The sequence below is a fragment of the Asterias amurensis genome, chromosome 17, assembly GCF_032118995.1.
Source record: "Asterias amurensis chromosome 17, ASM3211899v1".
Lineage (NCBI taxonomy): Eukaryota > Metazoa > Echinodermata > Asteroidea > Forcipulatida > Asteriidae > Asterias > Asterias amurensis.
The window spans coordinates 15,588,416-15,613,331 of NC_092664.1; the positions used below are offsets into that span (position 1 = coordinate 15,588,416).

General features: G+C 39.4%; 1 protein-coding gene and 1 pseudogene across 1 annotated transcript; one reads left to right on the top strand and one right to left on the bottom strand.

Moving 5' to 3' along the window:
- Positions 1-818: 818 nt before the first annotated feature.
- On the bottom strand, positions 819-12,934 carry LOC139949727 (uncharacterized). The gene is made up of 7 exons (XM_071948232.1): positions 12,780-12,934; positions 10,512-10,829; positions 9,659-9,718; positions 8,459-8,602; positions 7,743-7,874; positions 6,443-6,515; positions 819-5,518 (listed from the first exon to the last, which is right to left on the bottom strand). Exons 2-7 carry the CDS (start codon positions 10,806-10,808, stop codon positions 5,331-5,333), a joined length of 894 nt encoding a protein of 297 aa, XP_071804333.1. The 5' UTR covers positions 10,809-10,829; positions 12,780-12,934; the 3' UTR covers positions 819-5,330.
- Positions 12,935-18,416: 5,482 nt separating this feature from the next.
- LOC139950144 (uncharacterized) lies at positions 18,417-24,565 on the top strand (annotated as a pseudogene).
- Positions 24,566-24,916: the final 351 nt, after the last annotated feature.

Sequence of the window (24,916 nt, forward strand, 5' to 3'; positions counted from 1 at the left end):
AATGTAGTTCATGGGGCACAAACATTTTATTGACTTGTCAACAAGTCATCAGACTCTGTAGCTGTTCTTTTTTTTCTTTCAATAATGCTCTTAATCATTATTTAGCTTTTATAAAGATATATCTTGAGTTATACAAGTTTAAAATGTTGATGTGTTGTAGTCGCTGTACACCTCTGAAAAACAGTGTTTCACTGTGAGATCTCCCCAGGGAAAAAAAAAAAAAAAGTAAATAAACAAATAGCCACAACAGACCTCTTTAGGTATGCGATATAAATGAATCAAATAATCAAAAACACACAAGATAATTAGTGAGTTAAGCTTTGAATATAATCATAGTGCTGTGTTTCATGAATATAACTGGAATGTGTTACAAGCCAAAAAGCAAAACCACGTACATGTTACTAAAATGGAATCACAGGCAGTACTGGGATGATAAACCTTTAAAACAAAAGTCAAAGTAAAGTTCTTGAAAAACCTTTAAAAAAAACCCTTTAAAATTAACAAAGCCGTACACAATATCCGAGTACAGTTAGCACTTTTTAAAGTTTGTTAATTGATAGAAAGAAGACATGCAGGGCAAGAACTTGAGACTGGTTTATAATTACTAAGAATACAAAGCAAATTTGACGTCACAACTCTGTGACTTGTGAAATTCAACTTCCCTTGATATGTGTCACCCTAATAATCTACATATAACCAATTGTTGATTTGTCAAAATCATATTTTCACTGAAACCCCAAAAGGAATACTTCCCTTACAATTATTTGAGTAGCACAGTGGCAATTTTAAAATTTCCCAATGTTCACTTCTACATAATGTATTTTGTTTTGGGTTGAAAAACATTGTAAAATTACCTTTTTTAATTTTGGTCATTCATCTTATTGTCAAAACTTTACACAAATTTAATTATAGAGCCTTGCTCAACGATTTAAACCACACAGGGAGTTGTATAATACTGATGACATACAGGTTTATGTACTGTAAATTTAGAGTCATTGGCAAAATCAATAAGTTTAATGGATAGTTTGAAAGACTAATTAATTTTAACTGCACAATATTCTAGGCCTAAAAGTAAACATTTCAGGTTTGACATGTCCAAGAGGAATAAAAACACTCAAACAGAAATTCATGTACTTGGGAAATAAGTGTAAACCACACAAAAAATAAAAACTATATATTGGAATCTACACAGAGTGCTTAAATTTTGGCCATTTTGCAAAATAAATTCCAAATCATATTTCTTTGAATAAAACTAAAAGTTAAAAACACTAATATTTCACTGCAGTGCAAATATAATCCTATAAATACATAAGTTGTCTATAAAGGAATACTTAACTGTAAAGACAAAGCCATTAACAAAAAAATAAATTGCTTCAACAAAAATTGTGTTTCTCTAAAAAATCAACTGAAAATGTACTGGTGAAAATATGAACTCAAACTCAACACCTGTCCTCGGTAAAGTAAGCCAAATTTGAAAGTCGGTGTAATATCATTTTTTAAAAAGTAAATTTAGTTTTGTTATTTCCTTTCATGGCTGTTGCAGATACTTACATTATATACCAATACAGCGCAAACTAAGTTTTTAAAATGGTTTGGTCCTTAAAGAGCTACTCTAGTGGTTGAAAGAGTGAACGATTAGATAATGAGATTTGAACTAAAGCTTTGGACCCAAATTCAAGAAAGGTTTGCTGAAGTGCGGAATAGAATTTGAGAGTAGCGACTTGGTCTTTATCAGCTGTTTGAAACCATGCTGGGTCATGGCCTTGCAACAAAAAACCCTGCCTTTAGCTTGACCGTTAAACACACTGCAACAACTCTCTGGGTTATATTTGTTGGTCAGACAGTTTTAAAGGGTGTTTCCCTTTGCTTGCACAGTATTGATTTTGTGGTCAATCAGCGCAGAGAATCGGGAAACTGACAAATTCGAAATTTGCCTTAAGAAAAATTAAATAGATCAGTGGTTACAGGGTGAGTTTATACATGTAGGCCTACCTTGGGGACCAATAGAGCTAATTTTGCAATTTTATTGGTAAATGAATAACAATTTTCTTCAAAGGGTGGTTCAAACTGTATTACAAGGGATGGACAATAATACAGTGTAGGACTGACAACTTGGACGAAACATAATTCCTTTAAAGGAACACGTTGCCTTGGATCGGACGAGTTGGTAAAAACAAAAGCGTTTGTAACCGTTTTTTATAAAAGCATTATGGTTGGAAAGATGTTTTAAAAGTAGAATACAATGATCCACACAAGTTTGCCTCGAAATTGCGTGGTTTTCCTTCTACTGTGCGAACTAACATGGTCGGCCATTTATGGGAGTCAAAATTTTGACCCCCATAAATGGCCGACGTGTTAGTCGAAGAGGTAAAAGGAAAACCACGCAATTTCGAGGCATGTTTGTGTGGATCATTGTATTCTACTTTTACAACATCTTTCTACCCATATGCATTTTATAAAAAACGGTTACAAACGCTTTTCAAAGACCAACTCGACCGATCCAAGGCAACGTGTTCCTTTAACTTTTCATTCCACGAAAGTTGTAGAAAGCATCGCAACACATTTGATAATAATAATATAAATAATAATATTGAAGTCTTATATAGCGTACATATCTACCAAACAAGGTACTCAAGGCGCTGAGTATATACAAACTCTCAGAAAGATAGGTTATTGCAGTGATGAATTCTGAGACCCAATTATTTAGCACCTTATAAGGGTTTACAAGGTGCTACGGCGCATTAAGCAGCCACAACCAGGAACACCGGGGCGAACCCCTTCTCTTTTCGATAAGTGCACTGGGTTCTTTTACATGCAAGGAAAATGTTGTAGAGCCTCAACCACAGTTGTTTAAATCTGAATATATCAACCTAAATGCAACACAAATAATACAAACAAGCAAAGTGCTCAAGGCAGTAATATTAAACTAAAATAATTACAAACACACATTCAAGTCTGGGTAAAATGGTTAACAATAACATAGCTCATAGTTCCTTTAAAATAGTTTAGCTTCACACGTCGCTAATAGTATTCAGTAAATACTGAGTAATATAAAGTATAATTTTTTTCCTAAAATTCCAGCCCTTACAAATAGGCCGGAAATCCAAGAGTCGTGATGCGTTTTGGACAATGCGTTGTGGTAAAATATAAAAACATGCCAAGCAATAGCCTACATATCACTTTTACATCATGCAATGTAGATGTTCATGGAACTGAGTGCGTTGTTTTGCAAGTACTTTAAATTTCACGTATGGTATTGGGCACTATGCATAACGCACTGCACAACGCATGGCGGACACACAGATTTCCGGCTTTGGGATACAACATGGCAGACCTGGAACTTTGTGGTCAAACCATCATAGCCCTGGTTTTGTCCTTGATCGTCCTTGATGTCTCCTTTCGAAAAAAAAATAAGAATAAGAACACACAAACGCAGCTCTGTGTTGCCGTCACTGTGTGGACATTCCTTCGTTTGGTATGCTGTTCTTTAACACTATAAATACCACTTTGTGGACATGTTTGTAATTCCACATAGCGTTTCAAGTGAAGTCCAATAACATGTATGTGGACCTCTCTTTTGTTCTCAGGTCCACACAGCTTTGTTTGCCCATGATTTCTAGATCATGTAAATCAAGGACTTTTCTTTGCAATAAGCATCATCAACTGGCGACCGCCATGTAAAACAATTGAAAAGTGCACACATGTACGCGCAGCGCGTGACTCTCAGCCAATAGTTACTCTTTACTCGTGCACATTTCATCAAATATGGCGGCCAGGGACGCCTATTGCAATTCATCTATCGTTCGACTTATTTTTAGTGATGTCCCAATTGGTTTTGTACACGAACACAAAGCAAGGACGTCATTGCTCTGTCAAACACCCACTGAGTATACAGTGCTAACACACATCGGTGTATGGGTAAAAAGCAAAATTAATACCCAGATCTCTGTTGTTAATATATCCTTGGTTTCAACGGGTAGAGGCGCTCAAGCACCGAAGTGTGTAAAAAAAAATACCTGCAATCGGGGACCACATATTGTCCATAAGAACATGTAGAAGGGCAGTGAGGTTATCTCATCCAAATTGTAACGATTTAAACATTTTTAGGCACAATTTCCTCATAGCGCAAAATACCAGGCTGACATGAGAACTGGTTGGTCCAACTTTACGTGTCCAAGAATAAATGCATTTTGTAATAAAATATTTCACTTCTAAAATATATATATTTCTCTGAATATAGGCTTTTTCAAAATTCTGAATCTGAGTAGCTGCAATAAACTGAATACTTCCTTCATAATTTGGCATTTTTATTACCACTTGCCAACGGCCCATTTTCACGGTGCCTCTTACTACAAAATCTATGCTTACAGTTACTTACAGTGCCCTGTAATTTGAAGGGCGGTGGGAAGTTGCAAGCACAACATTCTTCATTAAGCAGATCTACAAACCTCGCTCCTGCTGTTGATGGATTGGTCAATTCAACAAGTGTATTTATCCCTTTCACTATAACCAAGTGGGATCGTCCTACATTTTGTAAACTAAACTAAGCATGGTAAGGTTTAAAATAAACCATTCCATAAGAGCAGCAACTGCACATTAACTTGTTGTCATGGTTGTGGTGTGACATTGACCCAACTTCATAAAGCTGTTCAGCAGAAAATACTGCTTAACAAATTTCTTTTTGCTGAGCAAAAAATGAGTGGGGCACCAGTCGCAACAATGTAATGTTGGCTGGTAACCTGTTCTGTTTTAAAGCAAGATTTTCCTGTGCTTAGCATGTTTCTTCTGCTTGCAGGCTTTATGAAATTGGGCCCTGGTTTTACTTGACCCATTAACTAATTGAACCTAGATTTCATGTAAAAAAAAAATTCAACCCACAACATCTCCCTTCCTCGTTATGATTATTCCACACACAAAATTACACACATTACTCTTTTTAAAGTCCATTAAAAACCACACACTATATTCTGAAGTGTTTAATATATTTTACTTTGTTTTGTGCAAAACAATTTGGATTTGGTCAAAATGACAGGCCACTTAGATTTAATACCTACTCATATTGAGTATTAATTTCATACCATGTACTTTATATGTGAATTTTTTTTCTTATAAATTACTACTACTTCTTGGGGAATACGTTCTCAACATTATCCCTTTATCATTCTTTAAGTTCACCTTACACTCCCCGCATTATTATAACATTTAGTTTCAAAGATTCTGAATTCTTCACATGATTGTCATTGATATGGATTTTCGAGTTTAAAGGTTACTCGTGCTACCTGTAATCGGTCTACCGCCCCCTATGGCCATCTCTTACCAGTCCATGTTTTTTACGCTTGCGGTTCCGGCAAGGAGGTCCCCGGTTTTTCCTGGTACGGAGGTGGAACTGCATGGAGTTGGTTGACACTTGAAACCTGCTGGGGTGCCATGTTGGGGGGTGGCATGTGGTAGGCCTGCTGGGGTGGTGAAATGGCATAGCCCTGGACCTGTTGGGGTTGTCCAGGCTGTTGCATGTAGGCTAAAGGGCAGCAAAAAGGAAAACAAGAACGGAATAAAAGAGGTGTCATCAGAGTGTGGCGTTTGTGGCCGAGCGGTTAAGAGAATCGGACTCAAACTCTGGTGATTCTGATCTGTGGGTTCGAGTCCAAGTCTTGACTAGGCCTGGGCGAATTATTCGAATATCCGGTTAATGGCGAATAGGTTTTCCTATCCGTAACCGCGAATGCCTTTTTTTTCTTAACCGGATATCCGCATAGGGCGCGAATACCTATTTATAAACCGGATAGTTCTGTAATTACAACCAAGTAACCGGATATTCTTTTAATATCCGAATATCCGCGGACGTCGGGCGACAACTGATAGAAATGTTTTTTCTGAATCCTTATGAAACTTCTATTAAGACAGCATAAAACAGCATAAATAAAGTATTTAACTATGCTCACCTCCGTGAAGAGTTAAAACAATGACATTTCTGACGTAATTTGTTCAAAGATTACGAAAGTTTTCCTTCACGTAGAGTCGATCACGATCAAAAGAAAAAGCAAATCGCCATCTTTAAATTAGATCCGGTTATTTTTTATGAATGAACCGAGTGACAGTCTAAAACTAATATCAATCCGCCCATACGATCTCATTCACAAACGAACAGCGCCCTCTAGCGGCAAAAATAAATAAAAAATAGCGCCCTCTAGCGGCGAAAAAAACTATTCGAATATCCGGTTAATTTCGGATAGTTGGCCAGCGGTATCCGAATATCAAAATTTCACTAATCGCCCAGCACTAGTCTTGACACCTGTGTCCTTAAAGGCAGTGGACACTATTGGTAATTACTAAACATTGTGAGAAACGGCTCCCTCTGAAGTGACGTAGTTTTTGAGAAAGAAGCAAGGCCCAATTTCAGCGCACTATACAAGAACAAGTTTGTATTAATATTTTAACTTACCTTGCTGGCCGTATGGTTGGGGTGAAGTCATGATGGTCATGACGTTCCCTTGGTTTGGAACATGGTAGTGAACCTGTAAAGAAATGGTAGAATAAACTTTGTGTCATTCAAAGATACATGATGGAAAAAACTATTTATTCATTTGTTTTAAACCTTAAAAGCGAGAATTTAAAGCTGGACCCACTGGGCGCAATCGGAAGGCAGATTGTATTACGGGTAAATAACTGTATTTGGGGGGCACAATTCTTTTGCTAATGGTGTGAACAGATGAATAGATTTTCTCTTGACCAACACACTAAAGATTGAAGCACTAAAGCTTGAAGGATTAGGTTTTTGTGCACATAGTAGGACTTTGTGTGCACTTTATTATTGGTACATATACATGTACATAGACTAATCAGCTATCCCACACTATTTCGTCAACCTCTAAGGTCACCCACCCAAAAATCATCCATCAACAGACACATTGTGAGAGGCATATCACAAACCAGGGCCCAATTTCACAAACAAATTTGCTTAGCATGAAATTTCTTCCTTGATAAAAACAGGATTATCAACCAAATGTCCATGTGATTTTCCGGATTCGCAAACAACGGCTGAATACCAGTAACACGCAATATGCAACAAATGGAAATTTGGTTGGTAATCCTGTTTTTATCAAGGAAGAAATGTCATGCTTAGCAAATTTTCGTGCTTAGCAGCTCTATGAAATTGGGTCCAGGAGCTCTATGGTGAACAACCAAGAGTTAGCACTAAAATTAGGACAAGCTGGCTGAGCTTAGCAGGTCACTGCCTCAGACATACTGAGCTGGTAGTGAGGAGGCTTGTGCTATGAGCCCCTACTTAGGGACAAACCACCTATGTGGACACCTTGTGAGCCAAGACTTCCCCCCTGCAACGGGAGGAGCTGCCTACAGCAATGGGAGACCAACGTGTTTGGAGGGCCATCATTCGATGCTCTGCATCAACTGAATGAATCGTATCCGCTCACGTCAGCCGTATTAGCTTTTGTTTCGCAAATAGGTTAGGTGTCACTTGAGGGCGCTCGCATTCATCATTCGAGAGTGTTTTTCGAACAAGAATGACCGATCTGACCGATAGATACCCCGTGTATTTCACTGCGTTTTCTTATAGTTTTGCTCTCAAATGACGTGTATGAGCTCCTGTATTTGTTGCTTAAGTGTATGCAAAGTACGATAGTAGCGGATATGCGTCACGTGAATACAAAAAGTGTCGACTAATCAGTATCTGTATGTGAATCCATAGACTTGCAAAACCTCTCTATTATCTCTCCACTTACCACAGTCTGCTGAGTGGCAACGGTGCCATAGCCACAGCTTCCACGGCAGCAGATAGCAGCTGCAACGATGGCTACCACAAACTCAATCAGAGCAACAATGCAGCCAATAGAGTCCACGATAATGCGGCCATACTACAAGAAACAATAATCATAATAATAATACTATTTATCTTTGTCGAGAAGACGATCAGAGCATACTGAGATTATCAAACCTTACTACATGTATATAGTATTTTCACCATGCAAAGTTTCAAATTCTCCTAAATAATAATAATGCCGCATTTAGTTAGGTGCACTTTCCTGTAAACCATTCAAAGGCACCAGTCGAGTAGAAGTTCAGTTAAAGTATTGTCAAATTTTTGGGAAAGCAAGCATGAACAAGTGTAAGAATTAACTATAGGTAACACCAACAGTAAACAACCATGTCATAATTCTCTTTTGTGAGAGTGTTGGCTCTGAACTCCTCGTATCCAATGGAGTAGAACCTTTTGCCACAAAACAGATGGACAAGTTTTCTAAGGAAAGAAATTAAACAAGATTATAGGGCACCCTTTGAGGAAACTGTACATTTATACCAGAGAATTTTAAGGGGCACCAAGCGCCTTTGTCGCTCTGTACCCTTAAAATGCTCAGTACAAATTTACAGTTTTTCCATAGGGTGCCCTTTACCAAGGAGAATAAAATTGGTTGAAGGGGGGCAATTAAACATTATTTACCCAGCTGCTACAATCATTATAGTAGTCCGAGTAGAAATAGCTGCCGCAATAGAAGGTCTCGGTGAGAGCAGCAACAATTAAGATGATCATCAACTGAAAAGCTGCCAGGGAGGCCAGTATAGACATCACCAGATGAGCCACGATCTAGGATCAACAAGTTGAAACATTGTAAAATTTCTTTTTTTGGGGGTTGAACAAAGAATAGACCGATCCCTTAGGCCCCGCCCACGACGCACATGTGAGCAAGAGCCCATGAGCCTCTCCAATGCCTTTCTGCACAACTCTGCCGCGCGCCAAGCATACACGCACGCATGTCGTACCTCATTTGTCGGACCTTCATTGCGTTGTGATTAGTCAATACGCTATGGGGCGAAGCTTAATGGATCGTTCTATTGACTAGAGTGGGATTCGAACCCACAACCTAAGGATTAACGTGCCGGCGCTCTACCAACTGATCTAGTTAGCCTTTTAGGGACACCGCTAACATAGGGATGCCCCCAACATAGGGCTATAGGCCTAGAGTTCAGTTGGTAGAGCGCCGGCACGTTAATCCGGATGTCGTTGGTTCAAATCCCACTCTTGTCAATTCTTTGTTCAAGCCTAAAAATCATTTAAAAATTTCCCCCGTCAGTTTCCCTTGTGGTTTATTTTGATATTCTAACATTTCGGTGGAACAACGAAAAAATGACAGAGTGGGACTCTAACCACCAACGACCTCAACTTGCCGGTGCTCTACCAAGTGAGCTACAATGTATCTAACCCTTTCTTGGTGAACTCCCCTGTCAATATCCTTGTTCAGGGGGTGCCAGTCAGTAGCCATCAACTATTAACTGCCATGTAGGCAGGGATCACACCAAAATCTTACACTTTGTATTGATTAAGTAAATAAATAAAGTTATAAAAACTAAATCAAAAACAAAACCTAGTTGCAAATTGAGGAGGTAAACTCCCCAAAAAGTTGAATCTGAGAATCATTGTTAACAGTACTGTTTTTCCAACTGTGATTATAAATTCTTCCTGCATGGACATACAATGTATCTGCTCCTACGTAATTTTCGGCAATATCTCAAAAACACTACAACCTTTTTAGATGAATTTTTTGATACAGGTTAGTTTTATAGTATATCTACAAACTATAGGATTGAAACCAAGATTGGGTGTAAATTACCTAGCGTATACAATACCATTACTGGTACTTACCGCACAGCTGTTCTGATTTCCAGCAGATGCAATACCAAGAATACCAGCCACAATAAAAAACTGCAAGAAAAGAACATTAAACATAATAAATAATACAAAATTTTGCATGATGTAACCTGGACTTGTTTCTCTACATCTAGGTAAGCAATAACAATATTCATTTCGGTTTTACCCCACTGGTGTGTTACCGTTAGCACTGTATAGATTAAGAACTTTTCTCACATTCTGTGAAAAAGAATCACAGGCATATTACTTGAGAGGGATTCGAACCCACGACCTTTGCAACTTTTGGGGTGTGGCTTACCAACTAGACCACCGAGATTGCCCCCTAGCTAGAGGCAGCTCTAATTCAATGGTTCTAGCAGAACTCAGAACAGTATTGAGTATACAGTGCTTACACGTATCGATAAAATGGGTAAACCAATGGGTGCATTTGATTAGATTCCCCACATTGACCCCGCGGTGCTCTCTCTGGTGAGCCCCTGACTAGAGCTAAACGAACGATCACTCACCCTCCTGTGGGGACATCATGCACCCGGGGCCAGCCCAAAAGTGACCCAATCTACAAGCAGGGCACTTGGGGCTGACCCTGGTGAGCCCATGGAATGACGTCAAAGCTACTTGAACGTACCGGGGCAGAACGGGGTCGACCCAGGGAGGCTAATCCAAAGCACCCAAAATTTAAATTCCTTATTGATGCAAATTCCCATCTCTAAAACCAAAATACCTTGTACAAAAATGTACAGACAAATTTTTCTAACAATGCCATCGGATGTTTTGGATGGTGCCAAAATACCCCCCCCCCCCCCCCCCCCCCCCCCCCCCCCGAGGAAAGAATGTAAAGGCGACATACACAGATCCCACTCCAGATAGGGCTCCCCACTTCCGCAATGGAACAACCCAAGACGATAGCCGCAATGCCGATGGCGACTGAGACCACTCCACACACCACCTGGATGTAACCAGTCTGACGGGCACCAGAGACACTGTAGCTACTGACAACAGCACCGCTGACGTGGGGCTGGGCCTGGACTGTTTGGTAGGTGACGGTCTGCTGCTGCCCTTGCTGCTGTCCCTGCTGTTGATGAGAGATACCCTGCTGCTGCTGGGAGTGCTGAGGCTGAACCCCCACAGTGTGATGGGTGGTCATCCTGGTGGTCCTGGGAGGGAGCTTTGATTTAATAATAATAACAATAATAATAACAGTAATAACAATAATAATAATAATAAGATATAGAAAGGTTTGCGGTAACACCATGTAATGACTATCTCTAATGAGTTCGGTTGGTTCTGAAAAGAACCGTTGGTTTAACTCGACGTTTCGATCAGTATGCTCTGATCGTCTTCTGGAGTAAATAATACGAGACATTTATATAGCGCTCTTACACGAGGTACCACAGCGCTTTACAAGAAACTAAACAATAAGCAAATAAATAATGGCACTGATAATGGAAAACAAGTTTTAAATGTTTCTTGAAAACTACAAGTGACTCAGCGGAACGAATTTGATGAGGGAGACAGTTCCAAAGCAGCGGAGTGCACCTTTGGAACTGCCAAGCGAAACAGGTCAACTCGTACCCAAGTCAACTCGTACCCAAAATATTGTACCCAAGTCAACTCGTACCAAAGTCAACTCGTACCTAGGTCAACTCGTACCCAGGTCAACTCGTACCCAAGTCAACTCGTACCCAAAATATTGTACCCAAGTCAACTCGTACCAAAGTCAACTCGTACCTAGGTCAACTCGTACCCAGGTCAACTCGTACCCAAGTCAACTCGTACCGTACAACGTACGTTGTATGCCGAAACGGAGAATTTCCGTGCGGCGTGATTTTGTAAGCGATGATGGGAAATAAAAATTATGTTCTACCATCATATGGAGCTCACTTTTATTAATAATAATCTCACGAATTTCGTTTTTAATAATGTTTGTTCATCTTATTTCTGCCTTTTTTCCGCTAGGATATTCATTCAGATCCATTGTGGTTTCTTTTAAATTCCCGTGTTGAAGGGTCGCCGTGAAAGGCGTTGAACAGATCAGATGCACACTAGTTCTTCGTATCAAGGAGGTATAAATATTTCGACCTCCATGTTCATAATGAGACCGATTATTTTCAATGAAAAAAAAAAACGCAACCCTTCATGTTTACCTTGGTGTGTTCCCAAAAGAAAATTTCATGGTAAGAATTCATTCAATTCATTCATTTGCGTTATGTTCTTATTATCTTTTTCCGAATAAAAAAACCCAAAAAATTCATTCTAACTCCCCACCGATAGGGCCTAAGTAAAAAAAAACTGCAACATGAAAAAAAACCAAGAAAACAAAATCATTGCAACAATGAATAGCTAAATGTATGATTAACAATATAAATAAATAAATTAAACTACAATATTTATCAATACGAGTAAAAAAAAATTGTAAACATTTATTTGGGTGCGAGTTGACTTGGGTACGAGTTGACTCAGGTACGAGTTGACTCGGGTACAAGTTGACTTAGGTACGAGTTGACTTGGGTACGAGTTGACTTGGGTACGAGTTGACTTGGGTACGAGTTGACTTGGGTACGAGATGACCCGAATTCCTGCCAAGAGTGTACTGTCTGTACCAGAGTGAAGGCCAGCCGTCGATTTCACAAAGAGTTAGGACTCGTCTTATCTCAAGTTAGGATGAGTAACTCGTCTTAACTTAAGATTAATTTTAAGGTCCACATGCTACAGTGCAGGGTTGGGACTTGTCCAAAGTCCTAAGATTAGTCTTAAGTTAAGAAGAGTTTTGTGAACGCGACGGCTGGTTCATTCAACTCCTGCACATTGAGAGGTCTAAATTTATTCATTTTGGTTTTCTACAAAGTAACCAATTAGTATTTTAAAACATGGTCCATGGGGGATGGAGCTGAGAGGCCCAAGTTTAGGGACATAAAATTAATGAAAACAACAGATGAAGTTAGAATAAATTCAATAAACAATAAAAAAATAAAGTTAAAAATCTGAGAATAAGACTAAGAGCAAAAAATTAGAAAGCCATTACAATGTAGGGTTGATTTGCTGACATGCATAGATAACGGCAAACTAATACAATCTTTTAGACAGCTAGCCTTTCTTACGTTTCAAGAATACTTACTTTTCGTAGGAAAAGAAATTCGTGATAAAACTTTGACGGCGTCTGATGTTTTAGTTTTCCCACAGTGCGTCGTATTATGAGAATTATTGGTTACGCCTGGTATCATGCAATGCAGCAGATGTTCACAATACACTAGTCAGGCAACCAGCGATGCAGCTTGATGAATGACGGTGTTTTAAGATGACATTTCACTTTCGAGATCTGTTGTAACTAAACGAATTTCGGTGACAGAATTCAAAACAAATGGCAGCAAATCTACTTAAATGGATGGTTTAATCTTCGAATGTGTACTATAATGTCATTTAGCTAGTTTATTAATATTTACAAAAGGGTTTTTCTTTTAAATGAATTAGAAATATTAACTGTATGTTATGGCATTAATAAAACACCATAGATATTTCCTGGTATGAGTGTGTAAACAACAATGACGTCATTTTGTGCGCAACGCACGGATATAATGTGACCTTTGGCCTGGTAGGCCTACTGTACATTCACACAGTGGGCTTTTCTTAGATACTGACTGGTCATTTTTCATTAGAAAGTAAACAAATATTTGTGCCAAGAGTTAGTTTGAACCATGAAACAAGTTTAGGGATGTGCCTCCTGTCATGCAGGGGAAAATCTGTCTGCGGAATGCTGCGTGCTTTAGCGCAAGTGGAGGTCAGGATGTGAAATATTCAAAAGAGGGCGCTATCAGTAGAAGTTTGTATTTTGAATTGGTAACAACCCGAATGGGTAAAGCTAGGGCGCACAATGTCCACCGGTGTGGCAGGAGATCATGTCACCACGACGGCTCCCTCTGTGACATTAACGGTAGTTTTTAAGAAAGAAGTAATGTCTCAGTAAAATAGTTGATTTGATTTCGAGACTTCCCGCGTGATCGGGTCTAGTTTCAAAATACTGAAAGGCACCTGGAAATAGATTTTTTTTTCCTTCAAACATATGTTCCTGAACAATAAAATATTTTTTTGAGTAATTGTTTTTGACGATTTATATGTTTAACAAATTAAATAAAGTTGTGTGGGGGTGACTCCGCCTACCCCTTTTGAGACGTCAATCGAGGAAGACTTTGCCACGATCGAACATCGAACACACGTACGTGCGAGTACATTAAAGTCCTGGACGTGAGTTTGTACGTTTGAAAAAGTTTTTTTCTTGCATTTTTCCGGCAATGTCAACCAGGTGTATTGCTGCTGGATGCAGCAAAATAACTAAAGATGGTGTCAGTTTGCCAAGTTTCTGGTCCGACGTCTTTTCCAGCGATGTGCGGCAAACACTTCGAGCCGTCGTGCTTCGAGAATCCGGAATACTTGACATGAAGGGAAAAGTTCTTTTCTAAAACATGACGCCATCCCAATATTTTTTCCAGCTAGTGGGGAAGTCGAAGAAGGTACCTGAAAGACGTAACCAACCTAAAGGAGCATTTGCCTAACGTGAAAAAAATCAGGTATTGTTTCAACTTTGAGGGCATGTTTTTAGCTTGCGCCAAGCGTCACTATGCTGTGTTGGCACTGCATGCGATTCATCGCGCCTCGATTGACGTCACGAACAGCGCCCTCTCGGGTCGGGCTTTTTTTCCAATTTGTAAATAACATGGAAACTAATTTATGTAAACCTTAGTTAGTTGTTTATTCATATTCCACTCATCAAAACACATATTTTAGTGACAAAAGCTTTATTTTGAAAAAAATACCACTTCTAGGTGACTTTAAAGCACACAACTTTGTGTGACAAGGGTGTTTTTTCTTTCATTATTATCTCGTAACTTCGACGACCAATTGAGTTCAAATTTTCACAGGTTCGTTGTTTTGTGCATTATAAAGAGATACACCAAATAAGAAGACTGGTCTTTGAAATTTACCATTTGAATTTATATGTTAATGCTGAATGCGCTGTTGCACAAGGTGCTACATAATTGGGTTATCAGAATTCAGAACTTAATTCAACAACCTGTTTTACTGAAAAAATTACCGAATTTGACCGATCAATCTTAGTGCTATGAGAAATTAAATAACGAAAGTGCATGTGCTTCCGCAGCCAAATCGCGTGACGAAGGATATTTTTGCACCTTTGAATACATAGAAAGGACATAAATATAAAACAACCAATTCTTATATAGATGATTTTGTTTAGTAAAAAAAAAAAAAAGTAATGCTTGTAAATCATTCAATTTCATTTCGATTCAGTAACACTTTTCTCAATGATGTTGTTCATAAAAAAAAAAATAATAATATGTTGAAATTAATATCAGTAGAATGGGATAATAAGGATTTGGTTACAGTAAACAGCAGATAAACAGGATGGTTCAGTTAATATAGCAGTACAATTATGAAACTTTTTGCTTGTATTTAGGCTCATTTTGGTTTTGTCAGGATTCGTCAATGATGAACTAAAAAATAGTATACAATTCCTTGCAGGGAATCCCAGTCACGTCTTTGAAAGTGCTCGTCAGCAATTTTCTTCCATAATAACACTATTTGTTTAGCAAAGCAATAAATACACAATTACCACCATGATTAAGGTTTGTTTTCTGCTGGCAATTGTCACGTTTTCAACCTTAAAGGCACTGGATACTATTGTGGTAAATGCTTAAAATTATTGTTTACATAAAAACGTACTTGTTAGCGATCATTAGAGAGATGTTGATAGTATAAAACATTGTGAACAACGGCTTCCTCTGATGAAGTAACGTCGTTTTCGAGAAATAAGTTATTTCTCACTAAAATATTTGAATTTTATTTCGAGACCTCAGAATTTGATGTTGAGGTATCAAATTCAAGCACCCGTAAGCACACAACTTCGTGTGACAATGGTGTTTATCTTCCATTTATATTTCTCAACTTCGACGACCAATTGTTATGCTTTGCATAATAATGTTGAGATACACCAACTGAGAAGACTGGTTTATGACAATTATACTAAAGATGTCCAGCGTCTTTACACGGCGAATAATCAAGCCCAACCTTGACTGTGCCACGGAGAGATTAAATGGGTACGTGGATCAATAAAACCACCGGGTCTCCTTTATCATGGACGGAACAGTTTCTTTTGGTTTTCTTTATCATTCGGTAATGAAGCACTTTGATCAAATTAAGAATTCGTTTATTTTGGTGACAGCGGAACCTCACCAGCGTTAAAAGTATTCTCTGTTCCTGGAGAGTACTTCATCAGCAACATCGATAAAATCGTTTAGCTTGGTAATTGGTAATAACGGTGCGGCACCACTGTTATTAGTAATTATTACGTATCCTTGGAAAGGCAATTTCAATGTTAATTAACAATTCTTAAAGTGATACATAACCATAACATTTTAGCCAATATTAAAATTAGTGCACAAAGAAATTTTGTTGTCCAGTGACTGGAGGGTGTTAAAACGGACTGGTCAAGTCTGATGCTGACATTTCGTCATAGGGAACCATACAAAACGGCTCTTGCAATGCGGGTAATTTTTGGCAAAGTCGTTTTGAAGGGTAAGTTCATTGTTTTAAAATGATACAGTAAAGGTATACGGTAACACCATGTAATGATAATCTCTAAATGAGTAGGAATGGTTCTTAAAAACACCATTGGATTCAACTTGACGTTTTGATCGGTATGCTCTGATCGTCTTCTAAAGAAGGACTCTGATGCTACACACTGTTTAAATAAAGGCAGTGGACACTGTTAATTACTCAAAATATAAAACCTTACTTGGTAATGAGTAATGGGGAGAGGTTGATAGTATAAAACATTGTGAGAAACGGCTCTCTCTGAAGTGGAGTAGTTTTCGAGAAAGACATTTTTTCAAAGAATTTGATTTCGAGACCTCAGATTTAGAATTGGAGGTCTCGAAATCAAGCATCTGAACGCACACAACTTCGTGTGACACGGGTGTTTTTTATTTTCTCGCAACTTCGACGACCGATTGAGCTCAAAGTTTTTACAGGTTTGTTATGCATATGTTGAGATACACCATCTATGAAGGCTAGTCTTTGACAATTACGAATAGTGCCAGTGTCTTTAAGTATACTGATGATGCGGATTAGCTTGGTGATGCTTGGTGTAAAATGGTATACATTTGAAACCCGCACAATATGGTACTGTACTTTAACTGTTTTACTTCAGCAAACTTTTGCCTGTAAGACAGTGTACACTATTGGTAATTGTCAAAGACCAGTCTTTTCACTTGGTGTATCTCAACATATGCATAAAATAAAAAACCTGTGAAAATTTCAGCTCGATCGGTCGTCGGAGTTGCGAGATGAAAGAAAAAACACCCTTGTCAACCGAAACTGTGTGCATTCAGATGCTTAATTTTGAGGTCTCGAAATCAAATTCGTGGAAAATTACTTCTTTCTCCGAAACCACGTCACTTTAGAGGGAGCCGTTTTTCACAATGTTTTATAGGTACTATCAACCTCTCCCCATTACTCGTTACCAAGTAAGGTTTTATGACAATAATTATTTTGAGTAATTACCAATAGTGTCCACTGCCTTTAAACAATATTATTCAGAAATGTATCCGTATAAATTTGCCTGTCAATACTGTTATTTAATGGCATCATATAAGGAAGAATGTAAAATTGTCATTATAAGAGAGTTATGGCCGCCATAATCATGAAATATTAAAGTCAAGCAAAGAGAGCTGTAGCGCATAAAAACTGCAAGGTTGAAAAACATAAAAAAAAAAAACTTTATTGAAAACGATAGAAATGTTAGTACAAAAATAATTATTTCAGCGAAATTCAACAATGTGTTGCCACCATCCGCATTAAGAAAGGGTCGTTGCCGACCCTGATATAGTGGTGCCGGTAAATATTATTGCGCCAGCACAAAAGAGCCCCGCTGGACAAGTCGACGGTGAAAATGTTTGTTTATGCGCAACCATGTTGACAATTTTGACATGGCAAACGAACAAAAACGCAACGGCAGCGGATTGGCTTGCGGGCAAGGAACGGCGATCGCATGCAGGCGACGTTGGATCGCAGGGTCGATGACATTATTTTGGCCAACACATGTTTGTGCGGGTCCTAAACACTAATAGTCGAGTTTGGCGTTCCCACTCTTCACAATGTTCTGGTCATCTACTCAGCCAACGACTACCAACAAAATTGTGACAACCTCAAAACGACTATTGAGACGGAATCGCACGGCATGGAAACGTTAAGCGACTGATAATTGCGGCCGATATGCATCATGGAAATGAGGGTTGCGTTCTCCAAAACAATCTGAACGGAATTACAACGAATGTTTTTTGCGGTCACAAAAGTTCAAAATTTGCCGACGGACGCGACTGACAATTTCGGCAGTCAGTGGTCGGTAGCGGATTCGTCAGTGACAATTGACGGCAACACACGATGATTGGCGGCAAATTCAAATTCGTCATAGAGGAGAGAGAAAGCTCGTGTCAGCTGCTATAACGTCCCAAAACACGTCTTATCAGGTTATGCTAGATTTTACAAGTTATCGGTAGAAATGTACATGTTACTAAACTACGTATTACAGTGGGAAATTACCTGTTTATTCTGCTGCCACCTAGCGTTCTAAAGTCTTCCATTTCTGACCAGTCTAATTTTGTGACAACCTTTGTTCCAAATGCACGAACTTCTCGATAAGATAATTGTTTTCTTATCTGCAGATTAAAGTCGCGACTGCATTATGACTACCATCTCAAGCACTCTTTCCTTGTTGACAAAGTTATTCCTGATGGTTGCTTCTTCTGATGTTGTAAATGGAGCGTGCCAACCTGCAACGCATGTCTACCAAATGCATCAAGGAAACATCTTTGCATTCTATCCTAGCCCAATGCAAGACCACGCACTCATCGATACAATCTACCAGGTGAGAAAAGCAAGTTCAGATGTGGTATGCGCAGTACACTGTCTGCAAGATGAGTCCTGCCAGTCATTCAACTTCTGCGATGACAAAGTCTGTCATGCTCAAAGCAGGCAACTACTCGGTAGGGTCTGCAATTCAGTCATCATCTGGGTGTCGTCACTACGGGGAGGAAGAATGGCAAACTGAAGGTAAAAACACGAAATGTGAAGTTTTAGTTTTATACTAGATATACAAGTCGAGATAAGTTGGATTTGAAACTTTGCATGGTGGAAATAAGATATATAGAAGAGTTTGCGGTAACACCATGTAATGTAATAATCTCCAGAAGACGATCAGAGCATACTGATCGAAACGTCGAGTTAATCCAACGGTTCTTTTCAGAACCACCCCAACTCATTTAGAGTACATGGTGTTACCGCAAACTCTTCTATTAGTAACCCAAAATTAGCAATAATTGCAGCAAATCTGGGAAAAAATTGGAAAGAAGCTGATTTCAACTGATAATGGAAGGTATGGGTGTCGGTTACCACCAAAAAAAAGTAAGGACCAATTAGGGTTGGGGAAATCGTTTCCCCGGGGGGTAATTAAAACCCGGGGGTTAATTACCCAAAATTTGCCCAAAGTATGTTGTGTTTGGTATCAAATGAAAGGAAATTTAATTTTAAACCAAGTATGTGATGTTCATTTTGTCATTGTATCATCCTGTGAAAAGTTACGCTTGATTTAACATGAGGTGCTTGCTAACACAGGATCAACAAGGTCATTAAAACACATTCTAATGTTAAAACCTTAAAACTATTATTTTACATTACTTTGTGTTGATCAAAGTGTACCACACTGTTTGAGGGTTCAAATTAACTTGGTTCAAGACATTTTAAGTGGATACTACTGGTACTGACAAGCCAAACGTGACAGAAAGCCCATTAAAGACCCTTTTTACACACATTTTAGTCCAAACGGCTTGAGTGGCAGTTTCCTCTTCATCGCTCAGTTATTCAGTGTCTGTAACATCAAAATGTCCGCAGCACACCCTACATGCAAACACACATGACATGCCAGCTTTTATGCTGCTACATTTCATGGTTTGGTACTGCATCTCCCCTTCCTTGCAGTTGCAGCAAATTGTTGTTAAAAGATTTCTTGGGTGATACTCCGACAAGCATCTTGAGAGTCCCAATTTATTGTTGGTATCCAACTCCCAGCCTCTTCCAAGGGGCTCAAAGAGAGGTTTTGAGATGCTTCAACATCACAACTTGGAGGTGTTCACGAAGGGAGTGTTGTGCTGTGGCATTTGGTGTTGGTGGTAACTGATCAGGATCTATTTTTTCCTTGGCTGCTTGCTTTTGGCAACCTTGCCAGGACGTAATGTGGTCAGTGCATGTCAATGCATTGTCACATAGCTAACTTCGAAGAACGTCCCAGTAGTATCATGAAGGCACCTCCATGGTAGTATGCGGTAGTTAACATCCGGAGGCAGTGAGGGAAGCTGGAGAGAGAGTTTAAAGTGGATGAAGACATTTTTTGCATGGCTTTTCTAAGAAAATAAAGCATTTTGAGGATCTTCAGAGTTGTTGCTGGCCAGATCGGTTCCCTGAAGGAAGAACCACAGCAGGTATGCTGACAGTTGGAGTGGACCAGACAACCCCTACCCAAGAAAGCACTCCCCTCGTAACCCGACATCTCAACATCGATAGGATAGAGGAAACTGAAGATAAAAGTCAGAAAGATTTGAAGATCTTGACAGCTTTCTCAAAAGCATGTGACACCAGGGACGTCAGTCAAAAATCCCTTACACTGTAAAAAAAGAAGCTAGGGTGCCTGTTTAATCACCGTAAACTTTACGTGGAAGTTTTGTAAAATTGTGCCTTGAAGGGGTAGTTTACAAAACCTCCACAGTAAAATTTACGGTGCTTTACCTGGCAGCATAGGGCGCCAGGTAAAGAACCGTAAATTTTACGGTTTTTTTGTACAGTGTCAGAAGCAAGCTCACAACAGCGACCCAAGATGCCCCAAAGATGCACCCACAGACACACTAGCAGCTCAAGGGCCACCATGCCGGTAAATCAAATGGGCGGTTTACTGAAGAAGGAGTTTCGCATTATCAGCCAGTACGGTGAATCGGGTCACGATGAAACCTTGTTCCAGCATCTCAAAATTGCTGAGGGTAGAGAGATACATGTTGTTGGTTTAGCCGAGCAGAAGAAGAACACGGAAGTTGGTAGAGTGCAGGAGGTGAGTGCCGTCAAGACCAACCTGATGAAGCAGCTCAAACAAATTCAAGCTTGCTTGGCTGCTCTCAAAGCCACCTTAACCAAAACAGCAGAGAGGCCTAAATGCTCCAAAAACACTGCCCTCTCATGAATGGGGCTGTAACGACAAGCCAGTAAATGACCTGAATATGACCACTGCTTCACCTGTGGTAGCTCTAAGCACTTCAGGAGAGGCTGCAAACAGCGACAACCACCCCAACAGGCAGGAGACGGCAATGTGGCGAACGGAGGGGATGAGTAGCCGTCCTGACACCCAATCAATCTCAAGAAGTCCAATGTCCTCAAAACCAACCCAATTAACCAAAACCTCTATACACTCAGTGATGTCTCAGAGAGTGCTGCCCTCATGGCAATGTCAGCTCAGCAACTACCACAAGGTTTGAAACTGACCAACTTAGTTGGCCGAAGTGCACCACCCGGTGTAATCTAGGAAGAAGACCAACCTAAGTCCTAGGCTTTGTGGGATACTGGTGCCCAGGTTTCCCTAGTGTCAACATCATGGCTCAACCAGAACATGTTCAACCAGTGACTGACTTGCTAGAGAACAGTACTCTGCTGAAAACGGCAGCAAATAATTCAACTCTTCCTTATGATGGCTTTGTTGAGATGGAATTTCAGCTACCAACAGGTTGCCATCGCCCCTGTTGGTTCCAGTGTTGGTAACAAGTGACCCATTCTTACCCAAATCACGGCTCCTACGTTCTGGAAGAGTTGTTACAAGATCCCAAGTAAACGTTTTTTTGAAGCTTTGCATGGTGTGAAGAATAAGGATGATAGTTAACTTGCAGGTTTAACAACACTTGTCAAGTTTCAAGTTAAATTTCTATTTATTTGAAACCAAACACAACATACTATTAAAGGTTCCAAAAGCAAGCAGCCAAGGGAAAAATAGATCCTGATCGCCTACCACCAGCACCAAACGCTACAGCACAACACTCCCTTCGTGTTCACCTCCAAGTAAGGGTATGACAGTATCTCAAAACCTCCATACTTGGGCCCCTTGAAAGAGGCTGCATGTGGAGTGTGCTGTGGACATTGCTCCAATGGAGCCAATGTTACAGACACTGAAAAATGAGCAATATAGAGGAACTTTGCTATTCAAGCCGTGGTGGCCCTTTAATGTGTTTAGGGTCTTAATGAGCTTTCTGTCACGTTTGGCTTGTCAGTACCAGTAGTATCCACTTAAAATGTCTTGAACCAAGTTAATTTGAACCCTCAAACAGTTTGGTACACTTTGATCAACACAAAGTAATGTAAAATAATAGTTTTAAGGTTTTTACATTAGAATGTATGTATGACCTTGTTGATCCTGTGTTAGCAAACGCCTTATCTTAAATCAAGTGTAACTTTTCACAGGATGATAAAATGACAAAAAGAACATCACATACTTGGTTTAAAATTAAATTTCCTTTCATTTGATACCAAACACAACATACTTTGGGTAAATTTGGGGTAATTAACCCCCAGGTTTTAATTACCCCCCGGGGAAACGAATTCCCCAACCCCAATTGGTCCTTACTTTTTTTTGGTGGTAACTGACACCCATACCTACCATTATCAGTTGAAATTAGCTTCTTTCCAATTTTTTCCCAGATGAATCCTAATATAGGGATACTATATATCAAGTCGAGATAGAGAAGCGAAATAGACGGGGTTCTTGACTAGTAATAGTGATAAGTTCGCTTGCGGAGAGTCCTTGGCTTCACAACAAGTTAACAAATGAAATGAAATGAAATGAAACAGATAAAAAATAACAAAGCCAGTGGGTGGCAAGGGGGAACAGGTGACCATCACCTCTATACAAAGCCGTCCTGCCACAAAGAATGTGCCTAAACCCTTCTTTAAAAACCACCGTGTCTCCGTTTATAAAAAAAAAACCATCCCCAAAAACAAAACACAACGCCCATCCCACAGAGGCGGGGGAGGTGGGCTTGGGGGCTTGAAGGCGGGCCTGACAATTTCGGACGACAAAAAGAACAACGGCATTGTGACTCCCAGGTGCAAACGTCATCCGCTGAGAAGTCAGAAACAAATTTCTCCCTACACAATTTAAGCAGAAGAGTATTTTTTATGGTGACAAGGAGACATCAGACTTGACTGATGACAGCGAAAGCTAGTTCCAAATGGGGACAATCCGCTGAAAATAAAAAGACTTGATAAAATATCATATTTTTTATATATTTGGTTTATGGTTCTATCTGACAAAAAGCTATGAGATAGAAAATTCATCGTTACGTAACAATATCAATATCGGTGATGACAACTGTGACAAACCCAATGGCGACGACGTTTAATTTGAGAGTAAAACTAAATTTAGTGTTATGTTTTGTTCTACTTTTTGGGGGAAATATTCTCGATTATCGAACGTTTACTCTCATCTTAGGAACAACTATACCGAGGGAGTTTCAGTATGTGCTCAACATGTATTTCATCGAGTTAAATCTTTGAGTCTTCAGCTGCCGATGACGTCACCTCTGCGACTATGGTTTACAGCCAACAGTGGTGTAGATGTCCACATTTGCGTCTGGTGCGATCGACCCGTTGTTTATAGTTTGTAAGTGTTCAATTTATGGTTGCCTTTTTCAAAGTTTATCCGAGTTACTCGTCCTAACTCGAGAATAGACGAGTCCTAACTCTTTGAGAAATCGACGGCTGGTTCTTGATAATTTACCTCGACTTCGTCTCGGTAAAACTATCAAGAACCAGGCCTCGGCGGTTCGTTTTGGTTAAATTATCAAGAACCAGGCCTCGGCGGTTCGTCTCGGTTAAATTATCAAGAGCCAGGCCTCGGCGGGTTTAAACCACTAGTTGGAAACCTCTTCACCACTCATTGATTCCCTTATTCGCATCAGTAGCTTCAGCAACTTGCTCCCTCTTCACATCCCTGACTCATCATCAATCAGCTCGTTCAAGATTCAGTAAAAAAACCATATCTTTTCAGACAATGTTAAAGCGTTTTGAAACGCCTGTTGAAAGCGCTATACAAATGTTATTTATTTTTTAGTATGATATAGAAAGGTTTGCGGTTACACCATGTAATGACTATCTCAAATGAGTTGGGGTGGTTCTGAAAAGAACCGTTGGTTTCAACTTGACGTTTCGATCAGTATGCTCTGATCGTTTTGTTCTGGGTTTTTTTTCTCCCCAGAAGACGATCAGAGCATACTGATCGAAACGTCGAGTTGAAACCAACGGTTCTTTTCAAAACCACCCCAACTCATTACATGGTGTTACCGCAAACCTTTCTTTATCGTATTTCCACCATGCAAAGTTTCAAAATCCTAATTAGTATGATACACACATTTATTTGAAGGTTCAATAACATTCTTGTAAAAGTCGATGAACAATCATGTGACGATGATTCTATGGTATTGTATAATAATTTTTGTTTTAATCAAACACTTGAATGCAGTTCTTTACAATGATACCGGTGCGTTCGCCAAACGTGTTGAACCCGAATTGGTTGAGTACGAGTACGAACTTCTTCCGGCCGGCGTGAATTACATCGAAGGACCAATCCTGATCACGTACGATAGCGGTCGTTTGGATGTGGCAACCCAAGGAGTGACCGGATTTGTTTTCACACCACCACCGCATCCCAACGTGTTTGTTAAATTTATAGGCCTTACAACTGCGGTTGATTTGAACTTCACAGAGCCATGTATTAGTGATTATGATCCAGAGTTGACACAATACTAAGGCTCAAACCAGAGATGCAACTCTTTATTTGAAAAAATAGGAAATTAATTGCCGATCCCAATTAATTTGTGTACAGCGTTTTTCAGATGTGTATGACACTTATTTGGAAAGAAAAAGATAAAATCAGCTGATCAGCTGAAAAGTTGCATGCCTGTAAAACAAATGATTGTTTAACAAACACCGAATCATTATTTTGTGACTTGTGATTGATGTTTTCACAATTTCCTTTTTTTTTAATGTTTGACTTTATCCCCTTTACGTTTCTTTTTAAAGTTTTAGACCTAGAACGAATACGGCAACATGCGTTCTTTGCTGAAATACATAACAACAAATTCTGCACTGTAGGCCTAT